This window comes from Desmodus rotundus, chromosome 5 (assembly GCF_022682495.2).
Source record: "Desmodus rotundus isolate HL8 chromosome 5, HLdesRot8A.1, whole genome shotgun sequence".
Taxonomy (NCBI): Eukaryota; Metazoa; Chordata; class Mammalia; order Chiroptera; family Phyllostomidae; genus Desmodus; species Desmodus rotundus.
In genome coordinates this window covers 143,903,676-143,927,042 of record NC_071391.1, presented here as the reverse complement: position 1 = coordinate 143,927,042, position 23,367 = coordinate 143,903,676, and the positions used below count along the sequence as shown (strand labels likewise).

Genomic DNA, 23,367 nt, shown 5'->3' with positions numbered 1-23,367 from the left:
AGCCACTCTGGCTAGAGCTACTGGCCAGGCAGGAGGTGGGGAGCTGAGATGTAGGTTCCTGGATGCGTTCCCACATGGGGACAGGCTCACAGGGCCTCAGAGGTGGGCAGGAAGAAGGAGGATGTGAGTGAGGTCCACCTGCTCTGATGGAGGAGGCTTGGAGCCTGCCCTCACTGATCTCCCTGTCTGATGGAGGAGACAGAACCCTATTCTCAAGGAGCCGGAGGCCAGCACCGAAACCAGTCCTGGTGTCTAGGAAACCCTGCTCTGATGGGGACTGATGGGGGATTTGGGGAAAACTGATTTCGTATTGTGTTTTGCTCCGAGATGCATTGGTTAGGTTTGGCTGGTCCAGGAAATCTTTTACTCACTCCGCCTTCCCGCATACCCCCTGGCACTTGGGAGAACCAGGCATTCTGAGACTGATCCAGGAGGCAGTGGTTCCCCTTGCAAATGCTTTGCCAGGTAATTCTGGCTGGGTTCTCATCCCTTCCCCATCCCCCCAGTGCAGATAGAATGGTAGCCCTGGCCTCTGGGGACAGGAGGGACAAGAAGTCTGGCAGGATTTGGATTTCTCCTGGCTCCCATTTGTTCAGCCCATATTTCTTGGCAGTCTGTTTCATTCTTCCTGTGACGTGGCCCCTGCTGCTCTGCTCACCAGGTCCAGCTGTGGACCCAGCTGAGGGCTCCTCCCTAACTTCAAACATGCTCTTGCCAGATCTGGCTTTTGTCTCGTTCTTTCAGTCTCCTTCCTCAGTTGCACCTTCTCTGCTGATGAACCTTCTCACCATCATCTACCCAGTTCCTGGGATGAGCCTGCCCCATGTTAGAAAATATCACCTCAGATTTTCCTGATGCTTATGTCATTGGACTGACAAGGTAGAATGTTTTTCAAGGTTCTAGAAATGTTTTGGTTTCTGTCAAGAGTGGCCAATTCTAGAGAAGTCCCCAAAGGTACATGTAAGGCATACGTTTGCCTTACACATACGTTTAAGATCTCTCTACTCGGCCTTCCAGGGCTCATAGATCAGCACCTGCCTCTGGGGGTGAGAATGGTTCCTCGGGGTGGGTGCCTGACCTTGGGGACTCTTCTCCGTGGCGATGAGGGCCGGGATGAGTTGGCTCATGCAGGTTAACTCCACAGTTTATTTGGGTCTGTGTGGCTGTCCTCCGTGTAGATTTTAGAATTGTAGCCTGCTGGTGGGTTTAGTCTGTGTGTGTACGTGTGGCGCATGCACGTGAGTGTGTGTGAGAGGTGGAGAGAGGCTGGGAGCCGGTGTGTGTGCAGACTTTCGAGAGTGTGTCTAGCCTCAGTGGTGCTGTTGCAGGAATTGTGACCTTGACCTTTCACTTTCTGAGGGTGGGCCTGGGCGTATCCTCAGAGAGGGGTCACGGAGGTCTTTCATTCTATCTCGTGCTCTGCTTAAAAATGGACATGTTACTCATTTTTCTCTGATTATAAATACACATTCGTTACATAAAATTTGGAGAATATAGAAAAATGACCAAATAGGCATGCATTGCCTTCAGCCAAGAACGCTATCTGAATGAACTGCAGCCAATGGGTCGTCCTCTACCCTTGCCTTTCCCCAGGCTTCTCTTTCTGTCTCTGATTTTGTCTCTGACTCTAAGTTGGACTCTGTTTCTATCTTTAAAACAAAATTGGGGGCTTTGTGTACTAAGCTGCTTTTTCATTGAGCTAGTTCTCGGTGTTCTGATAATCAAGAGGGGAGAGACATGGTGTGCAGGAACACAGAGTGCTGCTCCCCCCATTTCTTAGAGAGTCTTAAAGCTCAAAGTGGAGGTGACACCCCCATCCACTCACTTGTCACTGCCCCCCCTTTCTATGCACTAGATGCCCCTGGAGTCACCTGGTGAAGGGTGACATTTGCCTATCATTCTGAGAGACCACCCTGGGCAGGGGGTGTCCTTTTTAAGTCGGCAGAGAAGGATAACTTCTGGAGGTGGGGAATTTGTGTGTGTTGAGGAGGGATAAAGAGCAAGAGGACACTGGGGACATTTTCAGTCTGGTGGGGAGACAGATGAGGGATGTGTAGCCGATTTAAAATGAGATGCTCAGAGTGACAGCAAAGTGATGAAATGCTTTATTAGCAAGGACACAGAGATCTTGGACTCTTGGTCCTTGGAGGTCAGTGTGGCCAAAGCAATCAGGAAAGCTGCTCTGAGGGGGTGGGGTTGGAACAGCAGAGGGGAGAGGAAGGCTTTCCAGGTGGGTAGAGAGGCTGGGCAAAGGCTTGGTAGTGGGGCTGTGTGAGTGTGTGAGTGTGTGATGGGCTTGGGGGTTATGGAGGAAACCCAGGCTAGTGTGGAGGAGGCTTCCCAAGGCCTGCAGACCTGTTCCCCATGGCTGTGGGGTGGGGTGGGTGGGGTGCTGGGCCTGGCTGCTCCCTGCCTCCCCAGCTTGGGCTAATTTTGAGCTGGCTGCTCTGGTTATAGTCTTTGGGACGCCGTGAAGGTGGAAATGTGCTCCCAGAACCGGAGCAGCAAATTATGCCTGAGTCCCAAAGGGGAACGTGTAATTTTGGAAGCTGGACCAGATCTTTGGAGCACTATGTTTAGCTTTATTTTTTCTCCCTCATGCTCTGGTGAACTGCCGGTTTCCCTCTCACCTTTCTAAAAACGAACTGCATTAAAAATAACAGTAAGGCTTCTGTGAGGTTCAGGATGAGAATAGGAGGGGTGGAGCTGCTGCTCTCTGGGCAGCTGGGGGTTTCACATGAAGTTCATCCGGTCTGTTCTGAGGGTCACACCACACCCACCAACATGTGGCCAGCCCCCAGAGCAATCCAGTGGCCTGGCTGGGTGCCCACTGGCCTCTCTGTCTTTGTGCCCAACTCTGGCTCTGACCAGCCCTGAGGGCTAGTTTAAGGGAGGCGAGGGTTCCCTCAGTGACCCCCCTCCACAGAGCAGGAGTGGGTCTGTAGGTCCCAGACCTTTTAGGCATCATCATCCAGGTATTCCTGAGCCCTTCCTAACCCTCAGGTGAGCATGTGTCCCCAGCTCTTCCTGCCCAGGAAGGGAGGATGGCTTGGGGCTTGGCCTCCTGTGGACATTCCAGAGCTCCCTGCTCAGGTTCAAAGGAAGAGAGGGTCTAACCCTGGGAGCCCTGGGTTCAGCTGGTCGCCCACCTCTGTAGCCCCGTGTCCTTGGCCCTGAATGATTCCCTCTCTCTTGAATGTGCTATGCTTCTTTCTCCCTCTATCTCTTTGCACTTGCCAGCCCTGCCTCTCCCTGCCTGGAGGCATCTCCTGGTCTTGTCCATCTAGACTAGTATTCATCCACAGAAAGCCCCATCTGGGACTATTGTCATGGCCTCTGAAAAAGTCACCTATCTCCAGTCCTTACCCTGAGGCCCTCTGGTCCCTGTGGTCAAGGGACCTACCCTATAAAACATTGGTTCATAGTCCCAGAAGATGGCAGGCAAGGATCTGGTGTCAGAAAAGAATGTAGAAAACTTTCTGTAGTATAAGGGGGCATGCTGGACCATAAAACTCTTAGATCCACCTTTATACAGGATTTTGGGAAGGCCACATGATGCCCTAGTTCTTGACCTTGAGGAAAGAAGACTCAGAAACCTGCACTAGGTTGGGAAAGGGGCCCAAGCAGGGCTGGTGTAGCTCAGCTGTTAGAAGAAACCACGGGGTATTGGGGAGGTTTAGAAGGAGTGGGGGCATGTGAGAGGGGCACTGGGTCCATGGTGCCAAGCAGTGAGAAAGCAGGTGAGATGCAGGTGTCGGCTGCGCCCCTTCCATGTGCCTCACCTGTGCTAGGTGTGCATGGTCTTTATCTCATCCTCACTGTCACCGTGTGAGGTGCAACAGATGAGGATGCTGACTCAGAGGTCAGGGGGTTGGCCAAGGTCATGCAGTTGGTAAAGCAATGGGGCCAGGATTTGGCGCCAGGCTTGTTCAACTCCAAAGCACATGTTCCTCCCACAACTTGCACTGCCTCCCTGGAGGGAGAGCAGAAGGCGTCTGGTCAGAGAGCAACACTTCCTCGGGGCTGTCCGGCCTTTTCTGAAGTGGTTTCTCTAAACCTGTTGCTAACCAGCGTGTTTAATTTGTAGCTTGCAGACGGTCTGTCGGGTTCGGCCCCCACTAACATGACATCTTCTCCATCCAGTCCTCATGTATGTATTGTTTACCTATTTGTGGGTTCCTTGATTTCCTTCGGGGGCCGGGAGCGGGAAGGGATGAGGAGGGGGGAGTGGAGGGGAAGAAAGGAAGTTATTTCCTGAGTCCCAGCAGAAAACAGTTACTTGTCCTGGGACGTGATGAAGCCGGTGGGTAGAAAGCCAAAGGAAGATTCACAGAAACATCCCTGAGTTATCTGTTGGTGCATGCTGGGATTTTCCTTAATCCTGTTTACTTGCATGAGGACTGGGGGTGGAGGGGATGGTTGGGGTTGCATGGGCCAGTGGAAACAGGGAAGTCTCTAAACTAGACTCTGACTGCTGGGACACGGGACACGAGAAACCTCTGGGGGCAATGGCAGGTTGACTTGCTCTGCCCCTCCCAGAGGCATGAATCTGGCGGCCCCCAGCAGATTCCGAGAGGTCTGCCAGGGCCTGTGGTCAGCTCCTGCAGTTCTGAGCAGGGCTGCTTCTGTCCGCCTGTGCTGATTTCCTACATGTCATCTGTATGGGTCATGGGTCCCTCTAGAAAGAGGACTTTGATGTCTGGCCTTCCACACACACTCATGAAATCCCAAGCTGAGGGCGGAGGGGAGCAGCCCCTGACCTGTAGAGGAGTCAGAGAGATAGGAACTGCCAAAAGCTCAATTCCACTCGTGGCGCCAAGGGGCGGCATCGCTGTGTTCGGTGTTTTATGGGCTTTTAGGGGAAGACGATCTATATTTAAATTTTTTCCTGATTTTTCTGTTGTAGAGAATATAGGAAACACAAAAAAGTGTCAGGCAGAAAGTTAAAAACATTTGTATTCCTACCAGTTGGAGATAAGCCTGTTAAGATTGTGATATGCCTACATTTTTAGATAAATTTTATGCACATGTACATACTTTTTTTTACAAAATGGAATCATTTGTACTTTTTTTATAATCTGCATTTTCTTTTGCTTAAAATATATTGTGAGTGTCTTTCCATATCTTTATATTTTTTAAAATTGGGTGGGATATCATTTCATTATAGGGACCTCCATAAGGTTTTAACTATTGCCCTATCACTGGACATTGAATTTTCTAATTTTTACTGTTGTCTTATTTTATGTACCTCGGGGGGGTGATTTTTAATTTAATTTGTATAGGTCCCGCCCATTTTTTGTTAAGTTTACTCATAGGTATTTTACAACCATTGTTGCTGTCTAATTGGAATATCTTTTCTTCTTATGACTTTGTCTAACTGGTTATTGCTAGAATATAGGAAAATAATACTTTTATATATTTACTTTGAAACATACTCTTTATTAAGCTCCTTTATTAGTTCTGACAATTGTTAACTAATTCTGTTGGGTTTTCCAGTGAGGTAAGATTGTTTTCTTCAAACAATAATAAGTATGTTACGTTTTTCTAATAGCTATACCTTACTCCTTTTTCCAAAATAACATTCAGTAGTTGAGCTGCTAGTGAGCAAACTTGTTTAGTGACTGATTCTAATGAGAAGGCTGCTGCCAGTTTTTCATTATGATAATGACTGGTAGTTTCAGAGAGATATTCTTGATTTTGTGAAGGCTGTGTCCTTTATTATTAGTTTATTAATAGTTTAAAAATTGGTATGGGAGTTTGATTTTATCCAGCGGTATGTGGCATTCATCAAGTCGATCGTTTTGTTTTCCGTCATTCTGTTGGTAGAACGTACAACCGCCCTGCGTTCCTGGAGTAAACGCAAACAGGTCCGCTGATCAGCATGAGGGTCACTGCAACGGAAGTCCCCTTGTTCACTCACTTAGGAAAGGAAGACGGTTGGCCAGTGGAAAAAGCTGATTAAACAGGACTCATTAAATGCCATACATTACGTACCATAAAAAATTTATTTCTAGCTGTATCCCTGTACCTTCAGTTTGCAATTATTTGACATGAGCTAAGGCCTCTTTGAGTTTGGACTTGGCATTTGACGTCCCATCATTCTTTGGGTGCAAACCACATCCACGGTGTATTACCTATGGTTTTTTCTTTAGGTTGCTTAAAGTTAATGAGATCATAAGAATACCTGCCAAAAATTTGTGTGGGGTCCTTCTAAAGTTTCAGGTCCCCTCCTCCCACCTTTTCTGTTATCTCACACATCTTTAACTTCCATCATTAAAAAAACACACACACCACAGCAGCATTAAATGAGTTTCATAGACAAATGCCCTTTCTTTTTAAATTCAAATTTTATGTATTTTTGTAATATGTGCATTGATCTGACGACCACATTTGTACAGCTGCCATAAATGGGTTTAAGAACAAGCAGAGCTGACTCTTGGTCAACATGCAGCTCATCCACGTTGAGCTGCGGTGGACGTTCTAGATTAGCTGCAGGTTTTCGGCTGGCTCTGGGCCACAGTCAGATTGCCAGTCGAGAGAGTGGAGAGTGTTTGTTAATCCTGGTTAAGGGGAAATTGGTGACTAGAACTTCTAAAGCATATCATTGAGTTAGATTTGCTTTTACTTATTTAGGATTTTTGCATCTCTATTAATAAAGATTACTTTTAGATTATCTTTCTAGGTTTTGATATCAGGGTTATAATAGTTTCATAAAATATTTTTTTGTGGTGTACTCTCATTTTCTGTGCTCTTGAACAGTTTTTATGGCATTAGAATTATTTATTTAAATTTTTTTTTATTGATTATGCTATTAAAGTTTTCCCAATTTTTCCCCTTTACCCTCCACCCAGTCCCCCCAACCCTCCTGCATCCCCCCCTTAGTTCATGTCCATGGGTTGTACGTGTAAGTTCTTTGAGTCCTTTGTTTCCTATACCATTTTTTATCTCTCCCTATCTATTTTATCCCTGCTAACCATGCTTCTTCTTCCCTGTACCTTTCCCCCTCTATTCCTCCCTTTTTCCTGCCCACTGAACTCCCTCCCTGAGATGTCCATTTCTCTGATTCTGTTCCTGTTCTGGTTGTTTGCTTAGTTTTTGTTTTCATTGTTTTTCTTTTCTTTTAGGTTCATTTGTTGATAGCTGTGACTTTGTTGTCATTTTACTGTTCATATTTTTGATCTTCTCTTTCTTAGATAAGTCTCTTTAATGTCTCATATAATAATGGCTTGGTGATGATGAACTCCTTTAACTTGACCTTATCTGGGAAGCACTTTATCTGCCCTTCCATTCTAAATGACAGCTTTGCTGGATAGAGTAATCTTGGGTGTAGGTCCTTACCTTTTATGATTTCAAATACTCTTTCCAGCCCCTTCTTGCCTGCAAGGTTTGTTTTGAGAAATTGTTACAGAGCAGAGGAGGGGTGGGGTGGTTCCTTCACGATAAATTATTACAGAAAGGATTCCCCCTTTCTGTCTCTGGAGGTTCCTTCCCCCACGCCCACCTGCTAGGTTCGAAATGCCCGCCGCCAGAGGAAAGACGTCTCTCAATGCCAGAGACTGGTGAAAAGGAAAGGAATTGTTTATTTGAAAGTTACACAAACTTAGAATAATGACCTAATGTCTTCAATAAGATACTAAAGTCCTCTAGAATACCCACAGATACACAGTCCTTCCCTCTCCCTGTGCCCAGTCCGGGGTACCGTGTCTCAGGAAAAGAAGTAGAAGTCCGTGATTCAGGCTCCCGGCACCATCAGCTGTGTGGCTGCTGCAATCTCCAGTTAATCCAAAGCCATGCGGCGCCTTCTCATGGCCCACCAGCAAGAATCCTTTCTCCCCTTTTCTATGGCTGCAAAGTCTCTCCTGCTGCCTAAGCCGCGTGGCAAGAAGCAGCACTCCAAAACCTCATGGTCCTCTCTACTCTCCTTCAGAACCGTGTGGTCCTTTTCCCCACTTCAGAACCACATGGACCTCTATCTATCTACTTGCTTCAGAGCCTCGTGGTTCACTCCTTCCTTCAGAGCCGCATGGTCTCCTCCCCATTTACTTTGGAGCCGCGTGATCTCCTCTTTCTCCCCCAAAACCTTGTGGTCCTCCCTACTCTTTGAAGCCGCGTGGTCTCTTCTTTACTTCAGAGCCGCATGGTCTCCTCTTTTTCTATGGCTGACGGGCCTAGGTTTAAATCCCAGCACCCATCTTCCTTTGCAGCCCATTTCTGACTCCTCCTACAGTCAGTTACACCTGCCAGCATCCCCATATTCTTTCAGCTTTTCTGAGCTGCCATAGTAAGTCTGGGCAGGTGTGGCCCCATGGCATGGAGCCAATCATCTCCAAGCTCTCACGCAGGCCCTGTAACCAGGGGGAGTTGCTTCCCAGACCCATCTTGGGTGGAAGTCACTCCCATCTCCCTGGCTCAAAGCAGGGCCACAGCTATTTAACATATCTATGAAACCAGTTAAAGGTTATAGATATGTTAAATGACTGTGCCAGGGGTTAGCTGCAAAGCTCTTGCTACCCAAAACAGCTCTGAATGGCCCTGTTCCATGTGTCCCATCCCCCTTGGCTCAGGCCTGTGGGGGTGAGGACATCCTATACACATTTTTCTAATATTTCCTGGACACCCCAGAGTCCTGCACCCCCTTACAAATCCCTTCTTGGGGCCCTCCTCTTGGCTGCACCCTGCTTCAAAATGACCTGATAATCTACTGGGAACTCCTTTGTAGGTAACTGTTTCCTTTTCTCTTGTTGCTTTTAGGATTTTCTCTTTGTCTTTAATCTTGGGTAATGTAATTATGATGTGCCTTGGTGTGTTCCTCTTTGGATCCAACTTCTTTGGGACTCTCTGGGCTTCCTGGACTTCCTGGAAGTCTATTTCCTTCATCAGATTTGGGAAGTTTTTCTTCATTATTTGTTCAAGTAAGTTTTCAATTTCGTGCTGTTGTTCTTCTCTTTCTGGCACCCCTATAATTCAGATATTGGAACATTTCAGGTTGTCCCAGAGATTCCTCAGCCTCTCCTCATTTTTTTGAATTCTTGTTTCTTCATTCTGATCTGGTTGGATGTTTATTTCTTCCTTTCGTTCCAAATTGTTGCTTCGAGTCCTTGTTTCCTTCCTGTCACTGTTGGTTCCCTGAATATTTTGCTTTATTTCATTTGGGGTATCTTTCATTTATTCTTTCATTTTCAACCAAGCTCAATCAGTTCTGTGAGCATTTTGATTATCAGGGCTTTAAATTCTCCATCAGATAGGTTGGCAGTCTCCTCATTGCTTAGTTCTGATGTTTTGCTCCATTCTTTCATTTGGGCCCTATTTCTTTGTCTTGGCTCAGCTGATAAACTGTAAGAGGGTAGGGCCTTAGGTATTCACCCTGCAGGGCAACCCTCCTTACTTCTCTGCAGCGCTGCCTGTGGGGAGGGGCCAGAGAGGGAATGGTGTTGTTCGCCTGCTCCTCTCTAGTGCACTTTTCTTTTTTTTTTTTTAAATATATTTATTGATTATGCTATTACAGTTGTCCCATTTCCCCCCCCACTCCACTCCATCCTGCCCACCCCCCTCCCTCCCACATTCCCCCCCCATAGTTCATGTCCATGGGTCATACTTATAAGTTCTTTGGCTTCTACATTTCCTACACTATTTTTACCCTCCCCCTGTCTATTTTCCACCTATCATCTATGCTACTTATTCTCTGTACCTTTACCCCCCTCTCCCCCTCCCACTCCCTTATTGACAACCCTCATGTTCTAGTTGTTTGCCTAGTTTGCTCTCATTTTTGTTTTATGTGTGGTCGTTAATAACTGTGAGTTTGCTGTCATTTTTACTGTTCCTATTTTTGATCTTTTTCTTAGGTAACTCCCTTTAACATTTCATATAATAAGGGCTTGGTGATGATGAGCCTCTTCAACTTGACCTTATCTGAGAAGCACTTTATCCTCCCTTCCATTCTAAATGATAGCTTTGCTGGATACAGTAATCTTGGACGTAGGTCCTTGCGTTTAATCTTGGGTAATGTAATTATGATGTGTCTTGTTGTGTTCCTCCTTGGGTCCAGCTTCTTTGGGACTCTCTGAGCTTCCTGGACTTCCCGGAAGTCTATTTCCTTTGCCAGATCGGGGAAGTTCTCCATTATTTGTTCAAATAAGTTTTCAATTTTTTGTTCTTCCTCTTCTCCTTCTGGCACCCCTATAATTCGGATGTTGGAACGTTTCAAGATGTCCTGGAGGTTCCTAAGCCTCTCCTCATTTTTCCAAGTTCTTGTTTCTTCATTCTTTTCTGGTTGAATGTTTGTTTCTTCCTTCTGGTCCATACCATTGATTTGAGTCCCAGTTTCCTTCTCATCACTATTGGTTCCCTGAACATTTTCCTTTGTTTCTCTTAGCATAGTCTTCATTTTTTCATCTGTTTTTCGAATAGATTCAACCAAGTCTGTGAGCATATTGATAACCAGTGCTTTGAACTGTGCATCCGATAGGTTGGCTATCTCTTCGTCGCTTAGTTGTATTTTTTCTGGAGCTTTGAAGTGTTCTGTCATTTGGGCCATTTTTTTTGTTTGTTTGTCTTGGCGCGTCTGTTACTTTAAGGGGAGGAGCCTTAGGTGTTCATCGGGGCTGGGTAATGCTGGTCGCTGCGCAGTGATGCTGTACGTGGGGGCGGGGCCGAGAGGGAGCAATGGCGCCCGCTTCACTCTCCTCCGGATTTCAGTCTTTCACTCCGCTACCCACAATCAAACTGGGCCCCTCTGGTGCTGGTTCCCGAGTAAGTGGGCCTGTGCACACTCTAGGCCCCTGTGGGTCTCTCCAACAACCTCTCCTGTGAGGCTGGGAGTCTCTCCTGCCGCCCCAACCCCCAGGGGCGCTTTCAATCAGAGGTTTGAGGCTTTATTTCCCCGAGCTGGAGCCCTGGGTTGCGCAGCGGTCTGCTTCTCTGCCCGCCGTTCGTCCGGTTTATCTGTGGGCGAATGTGGTGCCGCAATGTGCTACCCGCCACTCTGCCCGCCCCACTCTCCGCCACTCTGAGTCCGGCCCTCTGGGTTTATCTGTGCAAATGTGGGACCGCAGGGTCTGCTAGTGCTCGGACTGCCTGCGCCATTTGTCCCACACTCCGCCAGTCTCAGTCCCGCCACAGCCACGCGAGTCCTCTCCACCCCAGTGCCGTCTCCGCCCCTCCTACCAGTCTGGATGAATGATTATTTTCTGTTTCCTTGGTGTTGGTCCCCCTTGCTGTTTGATTCTCTGTCGGTTCTGGTTGTGCGAGGAGGCGCAGTGTGTCTACCTACGCCGCCATCTTGGTTCTCCTCCCTCTAGTGCACTTTTCAACACACTCTATTGTCAGAGTGGGAGAAACTCCCACCATGGCAACCCCCGCCTTAGCCCTCAGTCAGCTCACAGTGTCCGTTTCCCCTTAAGTCAGCCCCTGCTATGCAGCCCACCCAGCTCAGCAGCCAGCCCCGCCCGCAAGGCTGCCGAATGGTGGTTTTTCTCAGTGGGCCCGGTCCCGCCTCACCGGTCTGGTTATTCTGGTTGATTTTTTCTTTAATTCCTTGGTCGTTGGAGTTCCATGCAGTCTGATTTTCTGGTGCTTTTGGTTGTTTATTGATTTTAGATTGGTTGTTATTCTCCTTTTGGTTGTGTGAGGAAGTAAAGGGTTTCTACTTATGCGTCCATCTTGGCCAGAACTCTAGAATTATTATTTCTTAAAGAGTTAAATACACTTGTGCCACTTTTTATGAATTTGAATGGTGCAAGTTGGAAATGACATGATATAAATATTTTAATAGTCCTTGCTTATGTACAAAATAGGTAATAATATAAATCAAGTTACATTTAAAAATGTAAGTTGATTTAAAATTTTATGTTATTAACAGTTATGTAATTTAAGTGGTGGCCAGGTGAACTGTAGTTATGGTTTAGCTGGTTAATAGGATACCATTATCTTTTCTGGAACACAATGTTATATGAGTTTTGAATTATAAAAGATTTTCAGGAATGCAAATCTTGTGTAATTGTATAGCAGGCCTCAATCCTGTGTTCCTTTGCAAAATTGGGCGCAGCACCCACTGGGAGGGGACTCTGGATCACTTGCCACTTTTAGTCAGTTTGGTGACTTAGGTGTTCCCAGATATTGCCTATTAGTACTTATTATTAAAACAAAAAAAATACTTCAGTGTCTGTTACGTTTTTTCCCCTCATTCCTAATTTTGCAGATATGTGTTTTTTTCTTTATTATTAGGCCTAATAGCATTTTATCTATTTTATAGTTGTTTTTCATCCAAAGAACCAGCTATTTGAAAATATCATTAGGTTAATTCCTATAATTTCTAGGCTCTAGTCATTTTTAAGATCTATTCCTGTGAAATTCCTATGTATATTTTGGGTACCTTGGGTTATCACTTTATCTCTCTCTCTTTCTTTCTGTTGCTTCAACCATTTTTTTTGAAAAGACATATTTGTGTATATTTTTTCTAAAAATTCTAGAGCTTTGCTTTCCACACTTAAGTCCTTAATCCCTCTGAATGGATGCCTGTGTATATGTAAGGTGTGAAGTAGGGATCAGATTTTTCTCTTTTTCTCAGGTAGATAACCAGAGAACTCATACCATTGGATTATAGAACGACCTGTCCTTTCTCATTGGTCTATAAATGAATGGCTGTGGCACGTATTGGGTTTCCATTTACGTGTGGGTCGGTCTGTGGGCTCTCTATTCTGTCACTGGTCTCTCTGTCTGTCCTGGCACTAATGCTACACTGTCTTATTTATACTATTATTGCAGGATAATGAGCCTTGATGTCTGGTAAAGGAAATAGTCCACCTTGTTCGTTTTCAGGAGTGGTATTGTTATTCTTGTCCTTTGCTTTCCCACCTCAGTTTTGGAATCAGCTTGTCAGTTTCTTTTAAAAAGCTGCTGTGATTTGTGATTGAGTTACTGTGAATTTCTGGATCAATTTGTGGAGAACAGTATTTTTATAGTGTTGTCTTTTAACCATGAGCATAATATATTTACTTAGATTTTTAAAATGTCTTTCAATAAACATTTAGAATTTCCTCCGAAAAGTCTGGTACTGCTTTTATTAGATTTAGTTCTAGCTAGTTTATGCTTTAGTGTTATTTTCACTTGGGGTTTTTAAGGTACATTTTCTAATTATTATTTTTTGCTCATATATAGATGAAATTAATTCTCGTATGCTGGTGTTATATCCAGAAACTTTGTGGAACTTGCTTGTTAATTCTACTGATTTGAGGATTCGTCTGGGGTTTTTTTGTGTAGTAAATCATACAATTTGTGATTAGTCACAGTTTTGATTGTTCTGTGTACTTTTATTTCTTTTTCTTGTTTGTTATTTACTTTTCTTGTATTATTGTAGTGGCTAGGGCCTTTAGCTTAATATTCTATGTAACTTGATAATAGAGAGTTTTATTATCTGCTCTTAATTTAAAAGTACACATTTTTATTTTTCACAAGTCAGCCCCTTTTCATTGAGTATGAAATTTATCAGCTAAATGATTACTAGTTAGCAAAGAGGTTTTTTTTTTTTATCATGAATGATGTTAAATTTTATTGAATGTTCTTTTTGTACCTGTTGAGGTGATCATATGATTTTCTTCTTTTAATCTGTTAATGTAGTGAATTACCTTAATATATATACTTACATATTTTTATAAATATAAATACACACACACACATACACATATATACTTAATGCTGAAACAACTTTGCATTTCTGAAACAACCAATCCTGGTCATGATATATTATCTTTTAAAATTTATTGCTGGATTCAGTTTGCATACATTTAGCTTAGGAATTTTGTTTTTTGCATCAATTTTTATGAGTGATAATGGCCTGAAGTTTCTTTTTTTATTTTTATACTGTCCTTTTAAGCTTTTGGTATTTCAGTAATACTAACTTAAAATTACCTAGGGTGTATTTGCTCTGTTACTAGTCTCTGAATGAATGACAAAAGATTGCCATTATCTCGCATAAATAGTAGATTCATTTGTCAACTGTTTAGACTTAGCGTTCTTCTTAGGGATATTTTAAACTGGTGATGAAATTTAAAAAATGTTTATAGGACCTTTGAAATTTTCCGTTTCTATGTGAGTCACTTTTAGTGATTTATATTTTATAGGAGTTCATCCATTTTTTCCTAAAAATTATTGATTCATTTTTATAATAACATTTTTCTTATTCTTACTTTTTAAGAAACATTTTCCCTCAATCTAGTTATGCCTCCTCTCATTCCTAAGGTTTTATTTTATTATTCGTGTCAGAAATTAAGATATTTTTGTCTCAACAGAGAGCCAATTTTTAGCTCTGTTCATCTTCTATTATGTCCTTGTTTTCTAGTTTATTAATTTCTTTTTTAAATTATCTCATTACTTCTATTTTGGTGAGGTTTATATATATTTTTGTCTTAATTGCTGTATCTAATTTATTGATTCTCAAACATTTTTTTTTCAACAAATGTAAACACAAGGCTGTAAACTTCCCTCTAAGTACTGCTTTCGGCATCCTGCAGGTTTTGATAAATGATATTTTCATTATTTTCCAGTTTGAGTATTTTCTGATTTCTGTTACATTTCTTTTTGACTTCTGGATTGTTTAAAAGTATGTTTTGGAAGTTCTGAACTTCTTGGTTCTTGTTGACGTCTAGCTTAACTGTACTAAGGTCTAGGGAATTTGGTTTGTGTGTGATGTTTCTTGACACTTGCTCTATGGCCTCGTATAAAGTCAATGTTTGCAACTGTGCTGTGTGCACTTGAAAGGAAGGTGTATTTTGCAAGTGTGTTTTATATGTAATATATCCATTCAGATCAGACTGGTTAGTTGTGTTAGTCTACCTATTATTTTCTGACTTTTGTGTGTGTGGTTTATCAATTTCTGAAAGAGGTATATGAAATATTCTGCCTTGTTGTGATTTTTGTTGGTTTCTGCCTACTTTTTCTTTATATGTTTGATGCTGTGTAATTAAGCAGAAGCAACTTTTTAATACTTCTATCTTCCTAGAGAATTGAATCTTTTCACACTATGAAGTGAACCCCCACTCCTTTGCTTTTGATAATTTTTACTAATGAACTTTGCCTTAAAGTCTGTTGTGTCTCATGTTAATATAGCTACACCAGCTTTCTGTCAGTTAGTATTTTTCTAGTACACCTTTTTCTATCTTTTATCTTTCAATTTTTCTGTGATTGTATTAAGTGTCTCTTCTGTGAATAGCAATTAGGTGGATTTTTAAAATACATTCTGATAATATTGTTCTCTTAACTAGCAAATTGGAGAGTCTAATATATTGTGTTTATTTATATACTTGGATTTATTTTTGCTATCATATTTTGTATCTCTATTAGTTCTGCCCCTTTTTTCCTCTTTTTTTTTCTCTTTGGCTTGAGAGATTTCTCCCCCCTTCATTCTTTCTTGTCTTTTAGGTTTTTAAACTATATGTTGTTTATATTCCTTCAGTGATAATTGCACAAACTTTAATGTACCTATTTAACTTAGCAACGTCTAAGTTTAATTGGTACTTATAGCCTCCTCCAGAATATTACAGGGAACTTAGAATGCTTTAATCACATACCAATTTATAAATTTTTGTTCAATATTTTAGTTTTACTTTTATAAACTACCTTTTTAAGCATTATCTTTTAAGCAATCAATTTTTCTAGTAAAAAGTAACCCATAGTTGCTATTTCTTTTCATATGTCAGACTTCTTCCTCTTAGTATCATATTATTTATTTTTTTAAACAGTCACCTGAGGATATGTTTATTGATTCTAGAGAGAGAGGGAAGGAGAGAGAGAGAAAGAAACATCAATTGGTTGCCTCCCATATGGGCCCCCACTGGGAATTGAACCCGAAACCTAGGTTTGTGCCCTGACAGGGGATCGACCCTGTAACCTTGTGGTGTACAGGATGATGCTCCAACCCACTGAGCCCCCCGCCAGGGCCGGCATCATCGTTTCTCTTTATGAAGTAGAGCTTATAGATATTCCTTTAATGAGGGTCCGTTCATATTTTTATTTCACCCTTAGTTTGGAAATGCTGGTTCCACTGACACGTGTGTTCTCTCAGAGCTTTGAAGGTTTGCTTCACGGTCTCTCTTCCATCGTGCTCTTGTCCTATATCTGAGGGCTGTTTTTTTGTGTTTCTTTTAATTAGGTCTAGACAGTTCTCCATCATTATCTTTTCCAATGTTACATAGGCCCCATTCTCTGTCATTTCCTTCTGGAACTCTGCTTACATCTATGTTGGACTGTCTCTATTTTTCATGTCAGTTCAGCTTTTTCAGATTACTTGTATCTTTGTCTTGCACTCTGGTTAATTTCTGAAGACATATCTCCTAGTTCACATGGTCTTTAGTTGTTTCTAATAGCTGTTTAACCCTATCAATTGAGTTTCTAGTTTTAATGTTATATTTTTTACCTTTAAAATTTCTTTCCCCCCCAAATCTGCTTGTTTATTTTGGAAAGTCTCTAGTTTCTTTGCCATATGTTTAACGACTTTTATTTTTTAAACAGCTTTTTTTCCTTAAAGTCCTAATTTTGCTAATTCTGTTGTGCTAGCAGGTCTGATGCGCAGTTGGTGTTTGTAGCTGACTCTTGCTCATGGTGCCTTGTTCCTTGTGCGTTTCACCATTTTTGATTGTGAACTCATGCTCCTTGGAACTTTATCTGAGAGTTCTTTGAGGTCTGGACGAAAGTCACATTCTTTCAGAGAGGGTATGTGTTTACTTTTACCAGATGCCTGGAAATACTACAAACCCAGATTCCCTTGAAACTAAATGTTCAGCTTGGGCTTTTGGGGCCCACAGTTAGTTTGCATTTTGGTTCCTTATTCCTCTGGATTTTTGCTTACTTATTTGTCCCAAGGATTTTTTTTTTTTTACATTCCTATCAGCTGAGTCATTCATTCAAAAAGGGTTTTGAAGATGTCTGTTAATTTAGGTATTTTTACTTGGAGGGTTCCTCTGGTCCTCTAGACTGTCATTTTGCTGGAAATCAATATGCTTTTTAAAAATTGTTATTTTATTACAGTTGTCCCAATTCCCCCCCACTTTGTCCCCCTCTGCCCAGCGCACCCCCTACCCCCACAGTCAATCCCCACACTGTTGTTCATGTCTGTGGGTCATTCATACATGTTCTTTGACTAGTCTCTTCCCCTTCCTTCCACCATTATCCCCTGCCTGCCTCCCCTCTGGCCACTGTCAATCTGTTCCATGTTTCCAAGTCTCTGATTCTATTTTGTTCATTATATTCCTCTTAGAGTTGAGATCATATGGTATTTGTCTTTAACCAACTGGCTTATTTCACTTAGAATAATGTTCTCCAGTGCCATCCATGCTGTCGCGAAGGGTAGGAGCTCCTTCTTTCTTTCTGTTGCATAGCATTCCATTGTGTACCAGGGTTTTTTGACCCACTCATCGACTGATGGACACTTAGGCTGTTTCCAGTGCTTGGCTATTGCAAATGTTGTAGTTTTAAGTTTGACAGTCACATTTGTCTTCATGCAGGTTATTTTTACTTCAGGACCACAAATATGACTTCTTATCTGTGATATCCTCTTGAGACTCGTATGTGCATAAATTAGTCATTTGTTTTGTTTTTTTACTCAATTCTTTATCGTACCACTTGTCTTAATCATCATACCACTCCCCTTGTTTTGAACCTTAATCTCTTCTTTCTGTCTGTCCTTACAGAGGGGAGTCCTTGTTTGTCAAGTATTGGGAGCTCAGATGGCTTCTGTTCATCAGTGCAGAGATTCCTTCTAATCTCAAACTCAGATAAAAGGAAGAAGGAAACAGTCAAAGGATGCGGCCAGTTAGGAATCCAGCAGGGTGGAGAAGGAAGAAGGGAAGCAGGGTCAGAGTCCTTTCTGTTGGGCTAAAGAGTTGGTTTTCTGTTTGTTGTGGTGTCTGGGGTTAGCTAGCTAGGTCAGGGCCACAGTTCTTGCCTATGATTCCTACGTAGGAATCTTTTAAAGTAAAGGAGACCTGACTCTCTCCCAACAGGCCTACCAGGAGGGGTGTTCTTTTAGGGAGGTCCCTGCAGTCTTGCCTGGGTGGATGGATCCTTAACCTTGTGGGTGCAGATCCCTGATGGGTCAGTTATACATCTTTCTCAGGTCTCTAAACCGAGGTTGCCAGTTTGTGAGATGCAGTGAGATGTCCTTCTGCCTAGGGCATGTGACCTTGGGTGTGGTCCAGCTGTGGTCCCTTGATAGGCTCAGCAACTGGGAATCCAAATTGTGATGGGAAATGAGTGAGGAATCAAAAGGAGGAGGGAGAATTCTGTGATTGGAAATTTAGTGGCAGCCGACCAGGATGGATGGATGCATCTGCCTTCAAAGGTGAGGACGGCTTTAGTCCCTAAGCCCATCTCCCTTCTCCCCTGATGGTGCCGATGTGAACCACTGTCAACAGTGAACCCTTACTCCACGTTTCCTCTATTTCCAGGACTGACAATTCCTTTTTTCACGGATATATTCTTTCTTTCGATTTATGAATACAGTCTACTCGCTTAGGGTTAAGGCTTAGTGTAGGAGCCACTCTTCCCGGGTGAGGTGATTTTGCCTCTCTTTGCTTTGAACAACCACGCATTGATTTCATGGTCTAATTCTCTAAGGACAGACCCATTTGCCTTAATTGGGGGGAATGCCTCATTGCACAGCTCATGAGTACTGACAACAATTTATCCAAAGTCTTTGAAGCAAAGGTTTTCTGAGCGAAGGAATCAATTACAGGGTGTGGCTCCTAAGTGAGGAAGCATTTCCAGAAGGCATCCAAGGCAGTTTGTCTGAGAACTCATGGTTGTACCTCTGAACTCAGGAGTTCGAGGGAGAGTATCTTAACTTTAATAACGTCAGTGGTTTTACCTGCACTTTTGAATATTTCATTGTTTTAATTAGGAAGGTACTTACCTTCTCCTTAAAATAGGTTTCTTAAGGACATGCATTTGGCAATATTGGTTTAGCAAGAATTACTGTATGTGCTTAAAACGAACAAAACTATACTTCTTTAAAAATATCGCTGGTTCAGATGTGTTGCCAGTGCAGCCTGGCCTCCCCCCACTCCCATTAGTTCTGATTAGGGAGGTTTGATGCCTGTCACTGCGTGTGATCTGGACCTTCCTTTGTGAGTCATTCCTTCTCTCATTTTCTCAGAGCAAATACAAATCGCCCATCAAATGACAAGTGAAGGCACAGGGGAGGCAAGGGGAGGGAAATCAGAGCCGAAATCTGTTAGCTATTTGGAGTAATTGGTTATTTGCTGTGTTTGCTGGTTGGGAAGCAGAGCACATACTTTACGGTCTCTCCTGTTACGGGGGCTGGAGTCACCCGCCGATATTGGATCCTCCTTGCCGGAGCCCTTGGCTCAGGGCGCCTTTCCCCTGCTTGGCATTCCTGTGGTCTCCTCGGAGGTGCACCCCTCCTCCCTGGATGCACACTGCAGGGGGGACAGCCCAGGGTGAAACTCGTCTGGAAAACTCCAGGGCCTCATCAGGGAGGAGGATGCCCCAGCCCCCTCCCACCAGCCGTCCTTGCTTCCACCTCCTCTGCACCAAACTCCCCTCTTCCTGAGAGGTCTTTCCCTTGGTCTGCAAGAGACCTGTTTTCCCATCCAGCGAAAAAAGCTTCTTCTCTTCCCCGAGGGAAACTCTCAGCTTTCCTGGGAAATCTGCAGTACAAGAAATTCTCTCTGAGGTCTAATTTAATGCCTCTTTTACCCCTATTGGTCCTGTCACCATCCCTGTCCCCTTCTGCCCCCTAGCCTGGGTCAAAAGAGTGCTTGGAACTTGCTGCTGAGTGCAAGTCCCCCTGAGGATGCTCAGTGAAGCTTACTTACCTCTCCTATATTCATTGAGACATGGGGAAACAAGACCAAATTAGCAGCAAGTTCAAAATATAAAGTATTTCAAAAGTAATGTGATTTTGTGTATGGAAATGCACACAGTAACTAGAAAGCTGGTTGACTTTGGCACATAGTAGGCGCCCCCAAAATACTTTTTAAATTGAATTTAAGATAGCTAAGATTAGTGTCTATAGTTTGATGAATGCTTCTGCAGTTCTGGGAAGGCCTTCAAAAATAGTTTTTCTCTGAAGTAGATTGTTGGAACTCTCGGTAAGCAAAATTGTCTACACAAGCAGAATGAAGGTAAGGTAAGCTTTGGCCTGGGCCCTGTTGGAATCATCTCAGATTCTGAATTAGTGATGTCTCACTGCTTTCTTCCTAAGTTTGAAGACTCTGATGGGGTCTTCTTTCATTCAACCTATTGGATAGATTCCATTTTTCTGGGCTTTCTATGGGGGGCATGTGGTCATGCTGTCCTCTGAGGGCCAAGTCATGGACCCACATACCTACGTTAGGCTCCTGAGTTGGGAAAGGGCCAGCAAGCTGGGATTCCCCACTCCATTTGAGTCCCACATCTGGAAGAGGCCAATAGCCAAATTGGCCCTTCTCTGCTCACCATCTGCTTGACTTTGCTAGATTTCAGGCACATTTATTCACTGGGCCTTTTGGAAGCAATTCAGCATTTTGGTTAAAGGTCTTCCCTTCTGTCCTACCTCTGCTGGTACAGCTTGAAGTGAGAGTAAGCAGAGCAATGATCCCCCATCGACAGACATGGGGGCAGGACTGCAGAAAGCGTCAACAAGAGCTTGAAGGCCCAGTGTTCCCCTTGTGGAAATAATTAAGTGACTTTTGTTATGAGTGTGTAGGGTTCTGCTGAATCAACATGGTAGCTGGCTGTGGGCATATGTTTCTGTGGTTAGGGGGGGCATGAGAGGTTCAGTATGCATGGGGTGGGGTAGGTTTGAAATTGGGGTATCTGCATATCTGGGATTTTGTCTGATCTACATGTCGGGATGAGTACTTGTGTGTTATGTCTGTGTTTGTATTAGTGTATGCGTGAGCAAACAGGCTGTTTCTTAAGCTTTAGGACATTTGTAAAAGAATTAGAGGAATCATCATATTGTGTTTTCAGTTCTGCACATGTCAAGCTATGGGGCAGCAGTGTTGGGGATCAAACCGATGACTTTGGCAATATCAACGAGAACATCTATCACGGTAAACTGCACTGGCCACAGAGTGTCTTCACAGACGTGAATGCAAGGCCTCAACAATACCCCCAGTGTTGGGTTGTTCTATCATTACTATCTTGATGATAATGATCTGTGCTAGGATAGAAATTAGTTTCCACACAGTCTGCATGTCTGCCTCTGGGGTGACATAGACAATGAAGGCCTGTTTAAAATTATTTAAAAAATGGACTTTTTTGTTAGGGGCGGGTGTGTGGGTCAATATGGTGGCCCAAGGTGTGGGCAACGTTATAACTTGGGTGGTACCTGCATTTGACCAGGAACTCCTCTCTTTGATCACATGGTCACTATGCGGGACAGAACACTAGTGATATGACCCCTTCCCTTCACTTTCTTCACTTCACAGAACGGCAGGCTTGGATTATTGTTGTCAATTCTGCTGCTCATATTCATGAAACATGTTAGGCCCACTGAATGAAAATGGGAGATTAAATGTTCGGAATGTGTTGTGCTGATTTGGGTCTTCAGAGGGATTAGAGTGCCCATTAGCCTGGATCAGGCCTGGAGAAGCATGACTTTGTTGCACGGCTCTGGCTGCTCAGGAACTGAGTGTTGGCTCTTGGCTGAAATTGGAGAGGCTGCCAGTCCATGCCTTGATTGGACTTTTTTTGCTTGGCCGGCTGAATGATGAGGGGCCTTGAACCTTGGACATGGGAAAATAAAGTTTTAATGGTCAGACTTTTTGCCAAAGCCTGAGATGACACTTCAACAATCAAGCCTTTTGCATTTGTTTTTTTTCCTTGCCACAGTCCAAGACTGGATGCCTAGCTATTGCAAAATGAGGTCAAGAACACACTTGGAATTAGAGAACATCTGACCCTCTTGGAGCTTTGGGCTATGGGCTTCCACTAACATCCGAGGGTTGGCTGGCTTTGGCACATCTGAGTTAAGACACGGAAGGGCTGTTCTGTTTCTGTGGGGCTCATTGCTATAGGCATGCTAACTTATTCTTGGACTTCCTGAGGAAAAGTAGAAGTGGGCTTCAAATTACTTAATTAGAAGTCAGATTAGGGAAATAGCAGGAGTGATATTTTCAAGTCACACCTATAATTTTTCTGAAATGTATCTAAAACTCTCCGTTGAACTCATATTTTTTCCTGATGGCAGAAAAGCCCTGGTATTCTTCAACAGTGTCAATTTAATAATCTTGGTCACTTTGGGGCTTTTCCTCCTTGTCCTCACCCCTTGGCGGCAGCTAAGTTCTGGATTGGGCTTTCATCATGTCAGACGTCCACAGGGAGGGACTCCTGGTCCTGAGCACGTGTCCTCCCTGGATCTGTCTGTAGGTCCACTGATTTCTGAGGACATAGACCACACAGTCTTGTCATATTGGCCATAAGGCCCTTTCCAGTTTCTCTAGCTCTTTTTCCCTCTTGTAGCACTTCCCAGTCCTCCTGGAGAGCATGGCACAATTTGGCAGCTCTTTCATGAACTCTGGGATCTGCAGGAAATGACGGGGACTCCCTTAGGCTTTCTCTCCCACAACACCCCTCAGCCATGTTCCGCCAAGTGCCTCCTGCCCCAATTCCTCTGGCAACTTCTAAGCGGCTGCTATTTACCAGATCCCCAAAGTTATGGAGGGATATCTTCCACCTATAGCTTTGGGGCTAACATGGGGAGCAAGGTGTGGGGTGCCTTATCAGAAACCGTCATAAATTTCTAGTTCTTGCTTCTTCTCCCTCTGTACATTTTCTTTTTCTCTTTTTAAAAATTTTATCCTCCTGTACATTTTCATCTCATCTATACATGGTAGGAAAACTGGCTGGACAAAACATCCTTTTAAACCCATTCTTTTAATGGCATGTCCTCTACTTTTGAAAATTTAGAAGCCAAGGATCACCCATCCCCCTGCTATCCCCCTGCTATTTAGGCATTTACATTCATCAAATATCAATATTTACTGAGCTGCAAATATGTGCCAGGTAATGTTCTAATACTGGAGACATAGTGTTAAAGAAGATAAAGCTTTCTGTCCTCATGGGGAAGGAGACACAATAAACCAACACCTGAGTAAAATACATACAATGTCAGATGGTGTTAGTCGGTAAAGAGAAAAAGCAAGGAGGGAGGAGTAAGAATTGCTGGGAGGGAGTTGTGATTTAAAATATGGTGAATAAGGAGGGTAAAGCAGATTACATTTAAGTCAAGACCTGAAGGAGGTGGAGAAGTCAGTTACGGATCTGTCATGGGAATAGAGTTCCTGCCATGGGAAGATCATGCAGGTGCTGGGAATGTTCAAGGGCCAGCATGAGATCAGGGGTGTGTGAAAGCCTCATCATGAGAGGCTT

General features: G+C 43.5%; 1 protein-coding gene across 21 annotated transcripts in view; it reads left to right on the top strand.

Annotated features, from left to right (window-relative positions):
- The window catches only part of DYSF (dysferlin), a 202,305-nt gene that overhangs the window by 141,627 nt on the left and 37,311 nt on the right, over nucleotides 1–23,367 (top strand). For 12 of the 21 annotated variants that reach the window (XM_053924830.2, XM_053924826.2, XM_053924822.2 and 9 more), the window contains one exon: nucleotides 4,088–4,150. The exons of the other annotated variants lie outside the window; for them this stretch is intronic. In XM_053924830.2, the coding sequence (XP_053780805.1) occupies nucleotides 4,088–4,150 (63 nt within the window). The remainder of the gene's footprint in view (nucleotides 1–4,087; nucleotides 4,151–23,367) is intronic. 21 annotated transcript variants of the gene reach the window in all.